At 49.5% G+C, this 20,407-nt stretch overlaps 1 protein-coding gene and 1 long non-coding RNA gene across 8 annotated transcripts in view; one reads left to right on the top strand and one right to left on the bottom strand.

Moving 5' to 3' along the window:
* ZNF555 (zinc finger protein 555) overlaps positions 1–20,407 on the top strand; it is a 30,159-nt gene that overhangs the window by 4,106 nt on the left and 5,646 nt on the right. For 2 of the 7 annotated variants that reach the window (XM_054249172.2, XM_078358845.1), the window contains exons 2-5: positions 7,657–7,783; positions 9,374–9,557; positions 10,519–12,086; positions 15,935–18,711. In XM_054249172.2, coding sequence (XP_054105147.2) covers positions 7,657–7,783; positions 9,374–9,557; positions 10,519–12,076 — 1,869 coding nt within the window. In that variant the 3' untranslated portion in view covers positions 12,077–12,086; positions 15,935–18,711. 7 annotated transcript variants of the gene reach the window in all.
* Positions 15,140–17,374, bottom strand: LOC144580906 (uncharacterized). Its single transcript, XR_013531231.1, has 2 exons — positions 16,574–17,374; positions 15,140–16,086 (listed from the first exon to the last, which is right to left on the bottom strand). It is a non-coding gene; the product is annotated as an uncharacterized LOC144580906 (long non-coding RNA).

Below are 20,407 nucleotides of genomic sequence, written 5' to 3' on the forward strand. Positions count from 1 at the left end.
TTTTTTTTTTTTTTTTTTTGCATTTCTAGTAGAGATGGGGTTTCGCCATGTTGGCCAGGCTAGTCTCGAACTCCTGACCTCAGGTCACCTGCCTGCCTCGAACTCCCAGAGTGCTGCGATTACAGACGTGAGCCACCGTGCCTGGCCCTTCCACAGGATTATAACGGAAGGACCGTATGAAGTCGGGTGAGACGTGCGGCATTATTGATTTCACTCGTGCTCTTCAGGACCCTGGACTGACTTAGCCAGTTTAATAATGGCCGCTCTGACTGCTGTGAGATTCCGCCGACTGCAGTGGAATTGCTACTTTTATTTCAGACCCCTAGGGCACGTGCAGGTTTCTTCCAAGGGTATATTGCATGATGCTGAGGTTGGGGCTTCCACGGATCTTGTCACCCAGATAGTGGACGTAGTAGCCACCAGGAGGTTGTTCAGCCCTTTCCCCCTCTGTCCCTCCATGTGGAATCCCTGGTGTCTGTTGTTTCTACTTTTATGTCCATGTGTGCCCACGTGTAAGTAAGAGCGTGCCATACTTGGTTTTCTGCTGCATCCATGTTGCTGGAAAATACGTGACTTCCTTCTTTTTCATGGACGTGTAGTATTCCATGGTGGGTATGTTCCACATTTTTTGTAATCCACTGGCTATGGTCACCTAGGTTGATTCCATGTCTGTTGGGTACCAGCCCAACCCCATACGTGGCTGCCCTTAGTCCCGGCGGTAAGGAGGGATTGAGAAAAGGGAATAAAGACGGAGACACAAGAGTAGAATTTACAGCATGGGTCCAGGGGACCAGTGCAAGCGTGGAAAAAGCGTTGGCCCCGAGCTCTGGGCCCCAAACACTTCTATTATGTGTATAGTCTCATTGATCTTCTGGGCGTGGAAGGGGAGGGTGAAGGGGTAGGTAAGGCAGCCGCGTGGAGAGCACTCGAGATCCTTCTAAGACACGCTAAACTAGTGCTCTGAGTTCATCACCAATTGTTGTCTGGGTGCGGCTGCATCAGAAGTAGCAGGTGAGGAGCCACCCGGTCTGACCACTCTCAGTTCGTCTAGGGGCTTTTATCTCCGAGCATTGAGGACGTAGAGCAATGAAAATCAGTCCGTATTCCCAGGACCCGGGCAGAGCCCGAGGCGTTCCGTGATCTCTGCCCTGCAAGGCTTTTCTCCTCCTCGCCAGCTCGCATCTGCAAACAGCCTCCCCGATCGTGTGAGCAGAGGTCGCCTCCCTTCTCGAGGTCTTGGCGCAAGCCCTCCTACCAGGCCCTCATGCAGTGTCCATGCTGAGAAGCATTTGTGGGACCAGAGCAGTATCCCCTGCCCTGCAGCCGCCCGCGGTGCTCCCGGTGTCACTGCGCCCTCGGGTGGTCTCTACCTTAGGCCTCCTGCTGCCGCTTGATTTCTAATTAACTGCCCCAGTAATATAGTTTGCTTTGGTGTAGAAGCTTCAGTGCACTGTGAGCCACGCAGGCTTGTCATTATCCAGCTGGAATTGACACAGGTGTCCCCTGGCCGTCCTGACCCACACATGCCTTTGCTATTGGGAACACCCCTGACGTAGTTTTGGTAGAACGATTTCTTTTCCTTCGGTAGATACCCAGTAGCGGGACTGCTGGACTGAGTGGTAGTTCTGTGTTTATCTTTGAGAAATCGCCATGCTGTTTTCCGTAGAGGTTGCACTACATTCCCACCAGCCCTCTGTAAGCGTTCCCTCCACCAGCCGTGTGTAAGCGTTCCCTCCCACCAGCCGTGTGTAAGCGTTCCCTCCCACCAGCCGTGTGTAAGCGTTCCCTCCCACCAGCCGTGTGTAAGCGTTCCCCCCACCAGCCCTCTGTAAGCATTCCCCCCACCAGCCGTGTGTAAGCATTCCCTCCACCAGCCGTGTGTAAGCGTTCCCCCCACCAGCCCTCTGTAAGCGTTCCCCCCCACCAGCCCTCTGTAAGCGTTCCCCCACCAGCCCTCTGTAAGCGTTCCCCCCCACCAGCCCTCTGTAAGCGTTCCCCCCCACCAGCCCTCTGTAAGCGTTCCCCCCACCAGCCCTCTGTAAGCGTTCCCCCCCACCAGCCCTCTGTAAGCGTTCCCCCCACCAGCCCTCTGTAAGCGTTCCCCCCCACCAGCCCTCTGTAAGCGTTCCCCCGCACCAGCCCTCTGTAAGCGTTCCCCCGCACCAGCCCTCTGTAAGCGTTCCCCCGCACCAGCCCTCTGTAAGCGTTCCCCCCACCAGCCGTGTGTAAGCGTTCCCCCCACCAGCCGTGTGTAAGCGTTCCCTCCCACCAGCCCTCTGTAAGTGTTCCCCCCACCAGCCGTGTGTAAGTGTTCCCCCCCAGCCGTGTGTAAGCGTTCCCCCCCCAGCCGTGTGTAAGCGTTCCCTTCGACAGCCTTGCCAGCATCGGTTATTTTTAAGTTTTTCGTGGTAGCCATTCTGACTGGTGTGAGACGGTGTCTTACTGAGCTTTCTATTTGCATTTCTCTGATGATTAGTGGTGTTGAGCGTTTTTTACATGTTTGGACCACAAAGGTCTTAGAAAGCCAGGGGGCTCGTTACCTTTCTGTATTATTCCCTTCCGACCCCGTTATTATTTTTTCCTGGAGAGAAGCGCCAGTTCCCACACAGCATAACTCTGGCCAGTAAGTCGGACTTACCTGAGTGTCTTCCAGGGACACGGCAGTGCCCTGAGTGCCAGGTTAAGTGGAAAAGAAGTCCCAGCCCCAGGGGACATATAGTCCTCTCAGAAATGCCTTGCTTGTAGCGGTCAGGACACCCCATGCAGGACACTGATTGGGCAGGCAGGCAGGCAGCTCACGAGGACCCCGGGGTGACCTCCCACCATGGGCCTCCCGTCCTAGGGTTCTCAGTGTAGACCAGATAACTCAGCTGAGTCCTCAGCTTCAGGCTGTGCCCGAGGCATCATTTTCAAGCAGTTGTGCGAGTCTGTGATGCCATTTCATTCAGCTCTGCGGCACGGACGACACCCGGAGGGTCCTCTGTGGAAAGTTCGGGACCTGCGGGCACTTGCTGCTGCCTCCGTGTTGTCAGTGTGACTGGAGGCTTAGCAGCCACCCGCATTCAGAGCCCTCACAGCCGCGTGCGACATTTCCTTCAGGAAGAGGGGACGTTTCAGCCACAGTTCTGGAAAGAGCAGCTTGACCTGAGACATCGGAGAGCCAGGCAGTCCTTCCTGGTGGGCAACTGAGTGACCCAGAAGGACCAGCCAGTACCCGTGATGTTTCTCTTAGTTTCTCACCCGGGAGCGTTCTAACTCTGCAGTGTTTCCTGGGGTACAGTTCCGTTCAGGAGCCTGCCCTGCTCTGGGGCAGCACGGTGAGGATGAACGCGCGGTGGGCAGTGTCGGGTTTTAGCCTAGGGTCGAGTCCAGGCAGTGGGATCTTTCAGAGTGTGTACAACCCCAGATACTGCCGGGTTGGACAGCCGTGTTCCAAAACCCAGTTGCAAGCAAGAATTTCCTGAGCCCGTGCGGCCTTGTGAGTCTTAGAGTCCAGATGGACCCCGTTGAAAACATGCACATTCCGCCTCAAATGTATCAACTCCGAAGGTCGTCAGAGACAGGTGTCCTAAGACCGCGGCTTACGCTTCCAGAACTGTATCTCCACTTAGGGATCGCCTTTCTTTTCGTTTGTTTCCCTTTTCCCTGAAACTTCAGCGGGAAAAATGCTAGTAAAAGTCAGTTGTGAGACCTCATCTGACCTCTCATACTTAAATTCCAATCCATGCACCACGGGCAAAAAGCAAGGAAGTCTCACTGTCACTTAAAACTGATTGAGATGACCCCTGGCGTGTTTTGAAAATCGCAGAGATTGCCATTTTCTCTCACTTCTGTCACTCACGCAGAAGCGGTAGTTAGGGTTCCTGGTCTCCTGGGGTTTCTGGTGGCCCCAGGTCTTCCTTCCTCGCGGCCCCGGAATTCGTCTCTACCTGCACCTTCACATGGCCGCCTTCCCTGTGTGCTTCTGTCTTCATGTGACATTTTCCTCTTGTAAAGACACCAGTCGTATAGGAGTAGGGCCCATTGCATTAGAGGAGGTCATTTTCATTGATCACATCTGCAAAGACCCTATTTACAAATAAGGTGATAGTCACCGGGACCAGGAATTAGGACACGGGCACAGCTTTCTGGGGGACACTTACAGCGAACCTCTGGCCGTCCGTTCAGCGTTTACGGGGATGCCGTTGTGCTACCAGGGAGACCATGGCTGCTCAGGAGGTAGAGCAGCGGGAGGCAGGGAACCCTCCAGCCTTTCTTTTCCAACCAGCAGCAGGTGTTAAGAAGCCTGGCGTGCCCCCTGCTTCTCGGGGTTTACCTAGAACTTTTCTCCAGCCTTGGGAATCGGTTTAACTTTTTCCTTCCCTTCCAGCGCACCACAGACTTTCACCAACTTCCTCGCCCAAAGCTTAGCTTTCAGAACACGGACGCCCTTCCTCCTACCTGGAGGAGAGAACAAAAACCAAAGGCTGCTGTTGGTTTTCTCGTCTCCCAGCCTGCACGGCCAAAAGCGAGCCCGCCCTGCTGCAGCTGGATCTATCAGTTCTCGGTTCTCGCTCTGTCATCTGCTGACTCTCACAGCAGACAGCTCGGCCGTGTTTCAGACCATGAATAGACTCCACAGCCACGCATCCCCTACCCCTTCATCCTTCCTTTTCCCAAACAGTGCTTTTGCCCTATTTCAGTGAGTCAGTGTCATCCTAGCAATCCCACCTCTCGTGCCAAGTGTGTCAGCGACCCCAAGGCCACTCCTGCATCCTCCTGGTAGGAGTCACAGGGCACGACATACAGTCATCCTCAGGACTGTGCTCTGATTCGACAGAAGGGCCCGCAGCGGGGTCAGCAGTGGGAAGGGACGTGGGGAGAAGTGCACACGAAACCCGGTGGAGCTTTAAGGAGGGCTTTCCCAGGGGGTCATGCAGAGTGCCTCTGATTCCCCCAGCGACGAATTGTGACAACACATGTGAAGTGGCCACTGAAGAAGCTCCGTGGAGACTCACTGCCCGGGAATTTTTTTTTTTTTTAATGAAGTCTCTGTCACCCAGGCTGAAGTGCGATGGTGAATCTTGGCTCACTGCAACTTCCACCTCCTGGGTTCAAGCAGTTCTCCTGCCTCAGCCCCCTGAGTAGCTGGGACTACAGGCACGCACCACCACACCCGGCTAACCTTTGTATTTTTAGTAGAGCTGAGGTTACACCTGTTGGCCGGGCTGGTCTCAAACTCCTGACCTCAAGTGATCCCCCCGCCTCAGCCTCCCAAAGTGCTGGGGTGACAGGTGTGAGCCAGTGTCTGGCCAGTGCCCAGGCTTTTTGTTGCTGGCCAATGCCATGAGCGTCCTCTGCCTGGCATGTACAGATGGCATTTCCAGGAGAGCAGTTGTTGAGCAGTGTTTGCGGCATGAATAACGTGAGGTAGGGTGGCGTGAACCTTCCCAAGACGCAGGGTCCCAGACACCAGCTAAGGGCAGCATTGCCAGGAAGCCTTCAGTGTTAACGCCTTTCTGCGTAGGGTAACTTTATTTTTAAAACACTGCAAATACTGCACTGTGAGCTGTTGGAGCCCACCTAGGCCGGTCACAGCGAATAATCTACTGCACTGTGAGCTGTTGGAGCCCACCCAGGCCGGTCACAGCAAATAATCTACTGCACTGTGAGCTGTTGGAGCCCACCCAGGCCGGTCATGTTGTTCCCTGCACCAATACTAGGGTGCTTTACATCCTCTGCTGCTCTACTGAGCAGGCATGTTCTAGCATCAGAATTGCTATGTGACAGTATTCTGTCTCCTGCTCACGGATGTTAGTGAGTTTATCTTTTTCAGAGAGCAGAGTTTGAAGAAAGCATACATCTCAGTGATTCCTGTGCTCAGGGGCTGAGCTGTCATGCACCTGTGTCCCATATGGAATATGGAAATGAGGAGTAGAGAGTGCAGCCTCTAGACAGATATGTGGGGCGTCACTTCCTCCTGGAACTGGAGACATGGAACTTTGTAGGAAGGCACTGTTGAGTCCTCTCTGTCTTTTCTAACCATGGCTAATTCATAGTCAAGTGGTTTGGACTTCAGTTAACTCCTTTGCAAAGTGGGACTCTTACCTTATCCTTAAGGTTAGCAAGAATTAATTTTTTTTTTTTTTTTTTTTTGAGACTGAGTCCCACCCGATCACCCAGGCTGGAGTGTAATGGCGTGATCTCGGCTCACTGCAACCTACGCTTCCCAGGTTCAACCGATTCTTGTGCCTCCGCCTCCTGAGTAGCTGGGACTACAGGCATGCACCACCAATGCCTGGCTGATTTTTTTTTTTTTTTTTTTTTGCATTTTTAGTAGAGGTGGGGTTTTACTATGTTGGCCAGGCTGATCTTGAACTCCTGACCTCAAATGATCTGCCCATCTCAGCCTCCCAAAGTGCTGGGATTACAGGAATGAGCCACCATGCTGGCCCAAGAATCCTTTTTCTTGGCTCTGGTGAAGAGAGTTGTTTTGGCATTGTATACTCACTGTGTGTATATTTAGTGAGTGTGCCTGTGTGTGTGTGAGAGAGAGCACACACATGCACCCACACGTGTGTGAGACAGCACACGCATGGACCCACACGTGTGTGAGACAGAGCACACGCATGCACCCACACGTGTGTGAGACAGAGCAATCACTCAGAACTCATTTTTGGGCTTCCGTCACTGAGGCTTGGACTGTCGGGAACGTGTGGAGTTCTACGTTCTCATGTCTTTCTCTTTCCTAACGTCTAATTTCTCAGTATCTTCTAGTTTCCGAGTTAAAATTAATACATCTCAAAAGAATGTTTTCATTCAGCCAGTTGGACCTTGAGTCCTCTAAGACGCTACCTGACCCTCGTTGCAGCTCGGGTCCTCTCATCAAACCCCTTGGCCTGATGTTTGGTGAAGGAGGCAGAAGGGAATGTTAGTCCTTCAGTGTTTTTTTGGTTTGGTTTTGTTTGAGATGGAGTGTCACTCTGGTCCCCTAGGCTGGAGTGCAATGGTGTGATCTCAGCTCGCTGCAACCTGCGCCTCGCAGGTTCAAGCGATTCTCCTGCCTCACCCATCCTGAGTAGCTGGGACTACAGGTGCCAGCCACCACGCCCGGCTAATTTTTGTACTTTTGGTAGAAACAGGGTTTCACCATGTTGGCCAGGCTGGTCTGGAACGGGTGACCTCGGGTGATCAGCTCGCCTCGGCTTCCCAAGGTGCTGGGATCACAGGCATGAGCCCCCGCACCCGGCCAGTGTTTTGATCCCTTAAAACTTCGTTCAGTTGTGACCCTGTGCTTTCTGTGTTGCCACATGAAGTTGGGTATAGCAGGGAAGGAGCTGAAACGGTTTGGGTGGCAAGGGATTGCTGGTCTTAGAATGCAGATATTGGTTTCATCTTTATAGCATTTGTTTGACAGCTCCAGTGTGGCCTGGGCTTGTGGTAGAGAGTCATGTCTTCAGTGGTCACAGTGGAAGTACAGAGGTAAATTCAGTGTGTTAATGGTCCTTTGAAATCTGTGAGAAAGTGAGTGTAGACAGGATGGAAAAGGTGACAGCTGCGTCTCAGGGTAGATGTCAGGGCACCACAGAGTCTTGTTTGAACTACGTACGAATTGAGCACCGTGCTCGTGGGCTGCCAGTCTCAACCATCCTCCCATAAATATGTTGAATGTCTTAGGACTCAGTGGTCTTTGAGGACGTGGCTGTGGACTTCACCCTGGAGGAGTGGGCTTTGCTGGATTCTGCTCAGAGGGACCTCTACAGAGATGTGATGCTGGAAACCTTCTGGAACCTGGCCTCAGTAGGTAAGGATGACGTCGTTCCTTCCTTCACTTACTTAGAGAACAAGTATTTCTTACACATCAGACCTGTTCCAAGGCTTGGAATGTGGAAAGGGAATCAGTTGGAAAATGAGACAGAGGTAGTCACTGCTGTCGTAGAACTAGGATGTAATAGCTTTTCCATGAGAAGGAGAATCTGTGTTTTTCTTTTTGGAAACGAAGTCTCACTCTGTCACCAGGCTGGAGTGCAATGGTGTGATCTTGGCTCATTGCAATGTTCACCTCTGGGTTCAAGCCATTCTCCTGCCTCAGCCTCCCGAGTAGCTGAGACTACAGGTGCACATCATCACACCCAGCTATGTTTTGTATTTTTTTTTTTTGCTCCCCTCCCTGTGTCCATGCATTCTCATTGTTCAACACCCGCCTATGAGTGAGAACATGCGGTGTTTGATTTTCTGTTCTTGTGTCAGTTTGCTGAGAATGATGGTTTCCAGGTTCATCCATGTCCCTACAAAGGACACAAACTCATAGTTTTTTATGGCTGCATAGTATTCCATGGTGTATATGTGCCACATTTTCCCTGTCCAGTCTATCATTGATGGGCATTTGGGTTGGTTCCAGGTCTTTGCTATTGTAAACAGTGCTGCAATGAACATTCGTGTGCATGTGTCCTTATAGAAGAACGATTTATAGTCCTTTGGATATATACCCAGTAATGGGATTGCTGGGTCAAATGGAATTTCTATTTCTAGGTCCTTGAGGAATCACCACACTGTCTTCCACAATGGTTGAACTAATTTACACTCCCACCAACAGTGTAAAAGTGTTCCTATTTTTCCACATCCTCTCCAGCATCTGTTGTCTCCAGATTTTTTAATGATCGCCATTCTAACTGACGTGAGATGGTATCTCAATGTGGATTTGATTTACATCTCTCTGATGACCAGTGATGATGAGCATTTTTTCATATGATTGTTGGCCTCATATATGTCTTCTTTCGTAAAGTGTCTGTTCATGTCCTTCCCCCACTTTTGAATGGGCTTGTTTGTTTTTTTCTTGTAAATCTGTTTTAATTCTTTGTAGATTCTGGATATCAGCCCTTTGTCACATGGGTAGATTACAAAAATCTTTTCCCATTCTGTTGGTTGCTGATTCACTCTAGTGACTGTTTCTTTTGCTGTGCAGTGTTTTTTTTTTTTTTTTTTTTTTTTTTGGTAGAGACACCATGTTGGCCAGGTTGGTCTCGATCTCTTGACCTTGTGATCTGCCTGCCTCAGCCTCCCAAAGTGCTGCAATGACAGATGTGAGTCACCACGCCCAACTGAGAATCTGTGTATTAAGCTGACTTTTTCTTTTTGTAAACGAAGCTCCTTTCATGTCATCATCGTGGATGTGGCTTTCATAGGCCTCGTGAAGTTTGTTTGTGCAAGCCAGTGAAAATTTCATTATTTTTTCAAAATAATTTTTCTGTGTTTACCAATATTGTGTTTATTGAGTTGCTTTTACCATTTTGACCCTTTTGTGTTTGATGAAGCCCTGAGACAGCTGAACTCCTCAGTGTCATTTTCACCTAACAAGTGCCTCTGACATGATATGTTTACTTTTTGGTTTCAGATGATGAAACTCGGTTTAAGGCCAGTGGGTCAGTTTCTCAGCAGGATATTTATGGAGAAGAAATACCCAAGGAATCTGAAATAGCAGAGTTCACCAGAAATGTTTCCTGGGCCTCTATTTTGGGAAAAACTTGGGACGATCTTAGCGTTGAAGATCAGCACGCAAACCAGGGGAGAAATCGCAGGTGAGTTTAACTCACAAGAGAACACAGTATTCAGGAGAGCATCTTAGTCTGCCATTAAACTTTAAATAAGCAAGCAAACGAAAACCCTTATAACCCTAGCTGCAAATGTATTCAATCCACGGAACTTTTACAAAAAATATTTATTTAAATGTGGCAAAGATACTGAGTGTCAGAAACATAATTCAGATGGAAACCGTTATCAAGAAACCTTAGGATGGGCATGGTGGCTCACGCCTGTAATCCTAGCACTTTGGAGGCTGAGGTGGGCATATCACTTGAGGCCAGCTTGGGCAGCATGCTGAAACCCCATCTCTACTAAAAATAAAAAAATTGGCAAGGTGTGGTGGTGCAGGCCTGTAATTCCAGTTACTTGGGAGGCTAAGGCAGAATTGCATGAACCCAGGAGGCAGAGGTTGCAGTGAGCTTAGACTGCACCACTGCACTTCAGCCTGGGTGACAGAGTGAGACTCTGTCTCAGAAAAAAAAACCCTGTACATAAGAAACATCAATTTTTTTTTTTTTCTTTTTTGAGACAGTCTTGCTATGTTGCCCAGGCTAGAGTTCAGTGGCATGATCTTGGCTCATTACAATCTTCTCCTCCTGGGTTCAAGCAATTCTCCTGCCTCAGCCTCCTGAGTAGCTGGGATTACAGGCCCCCACCAACATGGCAAGCTAATTTTTCTATTTTTAGTAGAGACAGGATTTCACCATCTTGGCCAGGCAGCCCTTGAGATCTTGACCTCGAAGAAACCTTGACCTCGAAGCCCTCGAAGGTCTTGACCTCGAAGATGGTCTGACCGTCTTCCAGAGCATTCACTTTATCTCATTTTCAGACAATTCAGATAGGATGAAAGACCTACACTTTCACTGGAAATGGTTAAAATGCAGTCCTATTACTTCCTAATAGATACTAACAAATCATCATTAATAAAACCATCAGTACCGTGCTTCTCATTTTCAGTAGAAGTCACGTGTTGGAGAGAGTCTGCCTAAGTCACGGTCAGTGTGGAGAAGGCTTCCGCCAGATTCCGGATCTGCATCCATACCAGAACATTCCTCCTGGAGTGAACCGGTACGAATACAACGCATACGGAAAAGTCTTCATGCGTCACCACACATCCCTCAGGAGTCCCGTCACGGTTCACACTGGACGCAAACCGCATCAGTGCCAGGAATGCGGGCAGGCCTACAGTTGCCGTTCACACCTAAGAATGCACGTGAGAACCCACAATGGAGAGAGACCCTACGTGTGTAAATCATGCGGGAAAACCTTCCCTCGTACGTCTTCCCTCAATCGGCATGTACGGATCCACACTGCTGAGAAAACCTACAAATGTAAGCAATGTGGGAAAGCCTTCATTGACCTCTCCAGTCTTACTAGTCATCTCAGAAGTCACACTGGCGAGAAGCCATATAAATGTAAGGAATGCGGGAAAGCTTTTAGTTACTCCTCAACGTTTCGAAGACACACAATAACACACACTGGAGAGAAGCCGTATAAATGTAAGGAATGTGGGGAAGCCTTTAGCTATTCCTCCACTTTTCGAAGACATAGGATTTCACACACTGGAGAGAAGCCACATAAATGTAAAGAGTGCGGGGAAGCCTTCAGTTATGCTTCGGCTTTTCGAAGACACATGATCACGCACACTGGACAGAAACCCTATGAATGCAAACAGTGTGGGAAAACCTTCATTTATCTCCAGTCCTTTCGAAGACACGAAAGGATTCACACGGGGGAGAAACCCTACGAATGCAAACAGTGTGGGAAAACCTTTATTTATCCCCAGTCCTTTCGAAGACATGAACGCACTCATGGTGGAGAGAAGCCCTATGAATGTGACCAGTGCGGGAAAGCGTTCAGTCATCCCTCATCCTTCCGCGGACACATGAGAGTGCACACGGGAGAGAAACCGTATGAGTGCAAGCAGTGTGGGAAAACTTTTAATTGGCCCATATCTTTACGAAAACATATGAGAACACACACTAGGGAGAAACCCTATGAATGTAAGCAGTGTGGGAAAGCCTTCAGTTTGTCCGCCTGCTTTCGGGAACACGTGAGAATGCACCCCGAAGACAAATGCTATGAATGCAAGCTGTGTGGGAAAGCGTTCTATTGCCACATATCCTTACAGAAACATATGAGAAGGCACACCACAGAGAAACTCTATGAGTGCACGCAGTGTGGGAAAGCCTTCAGCTGGCCTGAACTTTTGCAACAACACGTGAGAACACACACCGTAGAGAAGCCCTACGAATGTAAGGAATGTGGGAAGGTCTTCAAATGGCCGTCATCTTTACCAATACACATGCGGCTGCACACCGGAGAGAAGCCTTACAAATGTAAGCATTGTGGGAAAGCATTTAATTGCTCTTCATCCTTAAGACGACATGTGAGAATACACACCACAGAAAAACACTACAAGTGCCGTGTGGGACACCCTCCTGCAAGTGAATTCAGGTGCCGTGCTTCAGAAAAGCCCCACCCATCAGCTGCCGTTGTGAGTTCCTCATCCTGAAAGGGCACAGGTAGGGGTTTGTCTGTAGTTCCTTTGCAAGTACACATGCAGGGAAAGTCATCCTCTAACTACTCTTAGCTATTCTACATGAATTTTAACATGTAGGGTTTTTTTTCCTTACAATTAGTAAATAAAACTTTACTCTTACGTTTTTTGGACTCATGGATAATTTGAAGTATATTATAATATGGAAGTAGGTTCAGGTTTAATTTCTTAAATTGTAACTGACTTAGTGTGGCAGATACTGGGTCTCACTTCCCTGTTCTATTTCCCACCTTTCTTCCTGGGAGTGTTTGTGTTGTTTGCCCAGAGGAGCCTTATTCCATCTTCTTTCTAAGAAGCAGTTGGCAGAATTTTGTAATTATGCAAAGTTGTTTAAAGAGTGTAGTCTCAAATGAATTGGTTTGTTTTTTTTTTTTTTGAGACGGAGTTTCGCTCTTGTTACCCAGGCTGGAGTGCAATGGCGCGATCTCGGCTCGCCGCAACCTCCGCCTCCTGGGTTCAGGCAATTCTCCTGCCTCAGCCTCCCGAGTAGCTGGGATTACAGGCACGCGCCACCATGCCCAGCTAATTTTTTGTACTTTTAGTAGAGACGGGGTTTCACCATGTTGGCCACGATGGTCTTGATCTCTTGACCTCGTGATCCACCTGTCTTGGCCTCCCAAAGTGCTGGGATTACAGGCTTCAGCCACGACGCCCAGCCTGACCCTATTGCATTTTTAAGGGTGCTGGCCCAGTCCTATGTGAAACAAAATACCTTCCTCAGATACCATAATTAGGAAGATTTCTACTACTCAGCGCTAAATGCAATTTCCTGATACGGGTTAAATTATTACATTTGATTATGTGTCATTAAGGTGGATTTTGTTTCAAGGAAAACATTCTGTAGATATTTCTTAGAAATATCCTATTTAGTCAGGCACAGTGGCTCACGCCTGTAATCCCAGCACTTTGGGAGGCTGAAGTGGGCAGATCACTTGAAGTCAGGAGTTCGAGACCAGCGCGGTCAACATGGTAAAATTAGCTAGGCCTGGTGGTGAGTGCCTGTAATCCCAGCTACTTGGAAGGCTGAGGCAGGAGAATCGCTTGAACCCGGGAGGCAGAGTTTACAGTGAGCCGAGATCACACTGTTGCACTCCAGCCTGGGTGACAGAGAAAGACTCCATTTTGAAAGCAAAAAAATAAAAAGAAGTATCCTATGTACTGTGCTTTGAAATTAGTGGCCTAGACTAAAGTATAGGGTCTTTGTTGTCATATAAATGTTATTTTAAATTGCTATATACTTAACAACATTTGACATTAAAATGATTTTTTTCTTTTTTTGAGATACAGTCTCATTCTGTTGCCCAGGCTGGAGTGCAGTGGCATGACCTCGGCTCACTGCATCCTTCATGTCTCAAGTTCAAGTGATTCTCCTGCCTCAGCCTCCCCAGTAGCTGGGATTACAGGCACGCACCACCACACCCAGCTAATTTTTGTATTTTTGGTAGAGACGGGGTTTCGCCATGTTGGCCAGGCTGGTCTTCAACTCCTGACCTTAGGTGATCTTCCCACCTTGGCCTCCCAAAGTGCTGGGATTACAGGCATGAGCCACTGTGCCCGGCCTAAAATGATTTCTTGTTTGTGGTTAATAACAATTAAAAAGCATTGGCCGGGCGCGGTGGCTCACGCCTGTAATCCGAGCACTTTGGGAGGCCGAGGCGGGTGGATCACATCAAGAGATCAAGACCATCCTGGTCAACATGGTGAAACCCCGTCTCTACTAAAAATACAAAAATTAGCTGGGCGTGGTGACGCATGCCTGTAATCCCACCTACTCGGGAGACTGAGGCAGGAGAATTGCCTGAACCCAGGAGGCGGAGGTTGCGGTGAGCCGAGATCGCGCCATTGCACTCCAGCCTGGGTAACAAGAGCGAAACTCCGTCTCTAAAAACAAAAACAAACAATTAAAAAGCATAAAATCGCCTTAAGAGGTTTTGTCAATGCCCTCTACCCAGAAACCACCAGAATCGCACTGGTAGTCAAAAGAAAATTCGCTGAATTGAAATTTGAACACATGGTCAAGAAAGGGCTGTGGCTTTTATCAGTCAGAGGGCGTTTTAAAAGGGTTTACTGTCAGATTTGGTCTTACGTTCTGTGATTTGGGTTAGTGTTCAAGGGAGCCAGGATTTGGTCGGGATTGGATGATCTCAGGTCATGAATATAATTCTCTGGGAACCCCCAAAGTTCTCATCTACGAAGCAGAAGTTAAGTGGAGCTGAAAACTAATCAGTAAGACAGCGCCAGCCAGCCACACTGGGGAGACGAAGGGAATGTTTGGTCATTTCTGTGGTTTAGAGGTGAGCTCCAAAACCAAAGAAGACGTATTTGACATCCTCAATTGAGCAAATTTTTCACGTGTTTTATAGGGCCAAGGAGGCAGAAGCTTTTAGTTTTTCATTTTTTTGTTTTTTTTTTTTGAGACGGGAGTTTTGCTGTTGGTACCGAGACTGGAGTGCAATGGCGCGATCTCGGCTCACCGCAACCTCCGCTTCCTGGGTTCAGGCAATTCTCCTGCCTCAGCCTCCCGAGTAGCTGGGATTACAGGCACGCGCCACTGTGCCCAGCTAATTTTTTGTATTTTTAGTAGAGACGGGGGTTTCACCATGTTGACCAGGATGGTCTCGATCTCTTGACCTCGTGATCCACCCGCCTCGGCCTCCCAAAGTGCTGGGATTACAGGCGTGAGCCACCACGCCCGGCCACTTTTAGTTTGAATGAGCCAGAAAGTCCCACAATCCTATTTAAGTTTTCCTAGGTATCATTTCAACCCCTGAACTTCCAGAATGGACTAGGGAAGAGTTGTCTAAAAGGGCAAACAATATTCAGTAATCTCCATTACTTCGCATGTTAACGTGTTTTCATAGCGCTCCGTACATTAATGTGGTTTCACAGTCAGCTGTATCTCTAACGCCCCCTTACCCATCATTCCCTCTCAGCTGAAGAAGTTAAGCACAGGGAACACAGAGGCTTGTACATTGACGTCGCTCATGATGACGAAATCAAGTTTGAAGGCTTACTCTGTGCTTAAAATTGTCGTTTTTTAACTTAAATTTAGAACACTAGAAAGTAGGAATAATTACTCAGTTTTACAAATAGGGTATGAAGTTTTACAAAAAGACTCCTACGGCTCTATGGTATTCCTTTTATAAGACATGGAGGCTGGGCGTGGTGACTCACGCCTGTAATCCCAGCACCTTGGGAGGCAGAGGCGGGCGGATCACGAGGTCAAGAGATCGAGACCATCCTTGCCATGATGAAACCCCATCTCTACTAAAAATACAAAAATTAGCCGGGTGTGGTGGCTCATGCCTGTAGTCCCAGCTACTCGGGAGGCTGAGGCTGAGGTGGAAGAATCACTTGAACCCAGGAGGTGGAGGTTACAGTGAGCCGAGATTGCACCACTGCACTCCAGCCTGGCAACAGAGCAAGACTCCATCTCAAAAAAAAAAAAAAAAAAACAAAAAAAAAAGACATGGAAAAGGCAAAGATAAACAAACACATCGCTGGTTAGAAGTGGGGGGTTGGGCCAGGCGCAGCAGCTCACGCCTGGAATCCCAGCTCTTAGGGATGCAGAGGTGGGAGGTTACCTGGAGCCCAGGAGTTTGAGACCTGCCTGGGCAATAGAGTGAGACCCCATTCTCAACAAAAAGGAAAAAGAAGAGGGGGGTTTGAGTACAAAGGGGCGTAAGTGTGTTCTCAGGATTGTAGTGGTGTGAACAAGCATTTATGAAAACCCATAAGGCTGCTCTTAAAATAGCACATTTTGCTGTATGTCGATTTTAAAGTTAACAATAAAAATGCTTTGAGTATGTTAAGGAACTCAAGACCAGGTCCGGTGGCACATGCCTATCATCCCATCACTTTGGGAGGCTGAGGCGGGAGGATCGCTTGTGACGAGGTCGTCGAGGCTGCAGTGAAACTGTGATCGCGCACTGCACTCTACCCTGGGCGACAGAGCAAGACCCTGTCTGGAAAGAAAAAAAAAGGAATTCAAAACTGTCCTGAAGCTTGATATGTAAGTCTGCAAGAAGACTTTTCCGTAGCTGGGTGCAGTGACTCATGCCTGTAATCTCAACACTTTGGGAGACTGAGGCAAGAGGATCACTTGAGGTTAGGAGTTCGAGATCAGTCTGTGCGACAAAGCGAGACCTCAATTCTACGGAAAAAAAAAAATAAATGTGAGCCAGGCGTGGTGGTGCACGTCTGTGGTTCCAGCTACTTGGCAAGCTGAGGCGGGAGGATCACTTGAGACCTGAGGGAACCATGATTGTGCCACCACACTCCAACTTGGGCAGCAGAGCAAGACTGTCTCAAAAAAAAAAAAAACCCACAAAAACGTTTCCCCCACCATCTTGGGACTCTCCTCTGGAGGAATGCAGGGCCTCGTCAGACCCTGTTTGAAGCAGTGTGAAGTTCTGAAATATACCAAGGGCCACACCTGACTTCATGTCATACCTACAACAGAAAAGGGAGGTCTTCCAGAATCTGTGAGTTTACACCAGGTCCTTCCCGCCTGATCTTTGGGAATATTGCGGTTCTGAAACACGGAACGGGAACCCCACACTTCTTCCCGGGAACGCCGCTGCCTGGGGGCGTCCTGATCCTGTCTTCAGACAAGGGGCATCCGCATCTTGTCTTCCGGGGTTTTTCTTGCGGCCATTTCCAGCTTCAGAGTTCGCGTCTCGAGTTCAGCTCTGTGTCTTCACGCTGGGAAACGTCTTTATGGCTCCCCAAACTCCGCTTGCTGTCGGGAACACGTGGCAGCCCCACGTGGTGAGGTGAGGTGGAAGCCGTGGCAGAGCCCCTGCGGTGGAGACACGCGCCCGTCGGCCACGGCAGCTCCTGCTACTCCAGGAATCCACACGCCCCAGAGTGTCAACGTCTCCCATGACATCACAAAGACGCCCGGCTGGGACCCACCCACGGGCGGGCAAACAGGCTCTGCTCCCCACCGTCTCACTGTCACGTGACGTGGCTTATCTGCGCACTCAGGCTGTGACACCCCAGGAGGTGCCCACCGTGCCCGAAGCTCCCTACCCGCCTCCTCCCCACACCAGGATGCGTCTTACTGACGCCCGCCAGAGCGCATGCGCACTTCTCAGGCGCAGCCCCACCGCGCAAGGCCTCTCAGCCCATTGGCCCCTCAGTCTCCAGAAGCCCCGCCCTGCAGGAGGCAACACGGGCTCGCGTCTGAAACAGCTGTGCTTTGGAGCTGCCTGGGAATTTCTGCCTTCCACGCAGTGCGCAGGCGCACTCAGGCGAGGAGGTGGGCGACCGGAAGGAAGCGGAGACCGCAGGAGTGGTACCGGAAGTGACGGAAGCGCTCCTCTTTCCCCCCCTCCGCTTCCGGCGTGGCGGACCCCGGCTGTAGCGTGTCTGCGGCGGTGAGACAGCCTGCGCGTCAGATGCCTCCATCCTACAACGGCGGATGTCCTGGAGCGCACACGACAGACCGGAAGGACCCTGATTGTTCAAGGGAACATCCACGGCAAGTAGGAGGTGTGAATATGGTGACGTCAGAGGTGACTGCCAAAAAAAAGGACATGGCAGCCGAGCCAGGGAGAGGTACCAGCGATGTCCTGACTGAGCTCCCTGGGTCTGGTAGTGAGGAGCTCATTCTTAGAACTTCGAGCCGCGTGACGGGCTACAGCACCCTGAGTCTTGTCATGTCAGGGACCCAGGTTCCTATGTAGATGGGGCTCAGGAAGGCTCCCGCTGTTGCAGAATATTTAGGAGACCAGAGAGACCCCCACTGGGTGAAACAGGAGGATTTTATTTATTTATTTTATTTTATTATTATTTTTTAAGATGGGGTTTCACCATGATGGCCAGGCTGGTCTTGAACTCCTGACCTCGGGTGATCCACCCACCTCGGCCTCCCAAAGTGCTAGGATTACAGGCGTGAGCCACCGCTCCCGGCCTTACAGGAGGATTTTATTGAGATGGCCACCGGCTCAGCAGATTGGCATCTCAAGGCTGAGCGAAGGGGAAAGAAAATGGGGTACTTTATACATCCAAGCGGAGGCAGCAGCTAACAGCTTTACCGAAGCCAGAACACAGAACAGTTAATTCATTTGTAACACGCCTTATGTTCATCACCTACGTGGTGTCCCAGGCGCTGCAGTGAACAGAAGTGACAAAATATCCTTGTTCCCTTGAAGCGAATGCAGTAGGGGACAGAAAAACAAAACAGGAGAACGAGGGATGCAAGTCAAGGACACGTTGTATGGACAGTGGTAATTCCCAAGAAGAAAAAGGTGGGGAAAGGGGTGCAGAGGGCGTGGACTGTGGGAGTCTGTGGGATAGTCTGTTACTGCCTCCGGGGCTCTCCTGAGGGTGCTTGGGTGTGTCCACCTGTTTTTCCTAGTGACAAAGTCTGGGTGATTCTGTGGGGACAAATATTGGTGTGTCTGGGCAGTGCCGTGTGTCTTGGTGGTGGTCCCTGTCTTCAGGAAGGAGAGTCTGAATGTCCATGCGCCTCACTGCACGGCTGTGTTTCTGTGTCTGTTTCCCAGTCTTTGTGTGATGAAATATAAAGACTCATAGAGTTATTAATGAATTAAATTCTTCCAATATATAGTTAAAAAAAAAAAGCATCACAGTTTTTTTGGTAAGTTTGAGTGAATTTTGGGGGGGCGGTGGTTAGGGTGGGGACAGAGTCTCGCTCTGTTGCCCAGGCTGGAGTGCAGTGGCGTGATCTTGGCTCACTGCAACCTCCGCCTCCAGGTTCAAGCAATTCTCGTGTCTCACTCTCCCAAGTAGCTGGGATTACAGGGGTGCGCCACCACGCCCGGCTAATTTTTTTGTATTTTTAGTGGAGATGGGATTTCACTATGTTGGCCAGACACCCTGATCTCAAGTGATCCTCTGCCCACTTCGGCCTCCCAAAGTGCTGGGATTACAGGTGTGAGCCACCATACCTAGCCTCAAATTGATTTTTTAAAAGTTTGGTGTTCATTGTTTATTTAAAAAACAGCAATTGGGCAGGGCCCAGAGGCTCACACCTGTAATCAGCAGGTTACAAGGCCGAGGCAGGCGGATTCCTTGAGCAAAGGAATTCAAGACCAGGTTGGACAACTTGAAGAAACCCCATCTCTGCAAAACATACGAAAACTACCCGGTGTGGTGGTGCTCGCCTGTAGTCCCAGCTACTCAGGAGGCTGAAGCTGGAGGATAGCTCGGGCCCAGGAGGTCAGGGCCGCAGTAAGCCGTGATTGTGCCACTGCACTCCAGCCTCGAAATAAGAGCAAGACCCCAACTCAAACAAACCCGGTCTCAAAACAAACGCACAATTGCTGTATTTTATTTTAAAATACTTTATAAACCAAATGATTGGAATTATTAACAGGAAGCCTGTTTTCTACGTGCTAATCCTTTACACTAATTTTTATGGAAGTGGCCAGTACTTTCTGTAAATCATAAAACATGAGTGTTTTCTTCAGTTGCTTTGTCAGTAAATAATATCAGAGTTTGTACTTCCCCTGGCTTTTAAATAGGAAAGTATTAGGGCCGGGCGTGGTGGCTCACGCCTGTAATCCCAGCACTTTGGGAGGCCGAGGCCATCCTGGTCAACATGGTGAAACCCCGTCTCTACTAAAAATACAAAAATCAGCTGGGCATGGTGGTGCGTGCCTGTAATCCCAGCTACGCAGGAGGCTGAGGCAGGAGAATTGCCTGAACCCAGGAGGCGGAGGTTGCAGTGAGCTGAGATCGTGCCATTGCACTCCAGCCTGGGTAAGAAGAGTGAAACTCCGTCTCAAAAAACAAAAAAAAAAAAAAGGAAAGTATTTTCAGAAATGGGAACATATAAAATGCATGAGGAGTTTTGACTCAAGTCCCCAGTGATTGGAGGCCAGCCAACCCTCTGTTGCACCCCAGAACCTGCCATTAAATTTCAAATAGAGGATCAGAAACTACACTTAAACTGACGTTGGTCCCACTTTCCCCGCCGGCTTCTCAGAGGACGCGTCTCTCCTTTTAATTCTGTTGACGCTGTCGGAGTCTGAGGCGACTGGTTTCATTACCCCATCTCAGGCCACGCCAACAGCCTCAGTCTTGCTTAACGCTCGTCATAGCGTTCTGGTTTCCGAAGCCTCACTGGAAAACTTTCTAGGTAGAGATTTGTCACATAAATGTAATGCCATCATACACGATAACGAGACAGGTGTTTCTATTCCCCTGCCCTCAGAACAAACCTCCAACTCTCTGTTTTCCCTGAGACTCATCCTCTGAAGAGGACGCATCCAGAGTGATGTTCCAGTGACTTCCAGTGACCGCTGTTCCAGTTAC

This window comes from Callithrix jacchus, chromosome 22 (genome assembly GCF_049354715.1).
Source record: "Callithrix jacchus isolate 240 chromosome 22, calJac240_pri, whole genome shotgun sequence".
NCBI classification, from domain to species: Eukaryota; Metazoa; Chordata; class Mammalia; order Primates; family Cebidae; genus Callithrix; species Callithrix jacchus.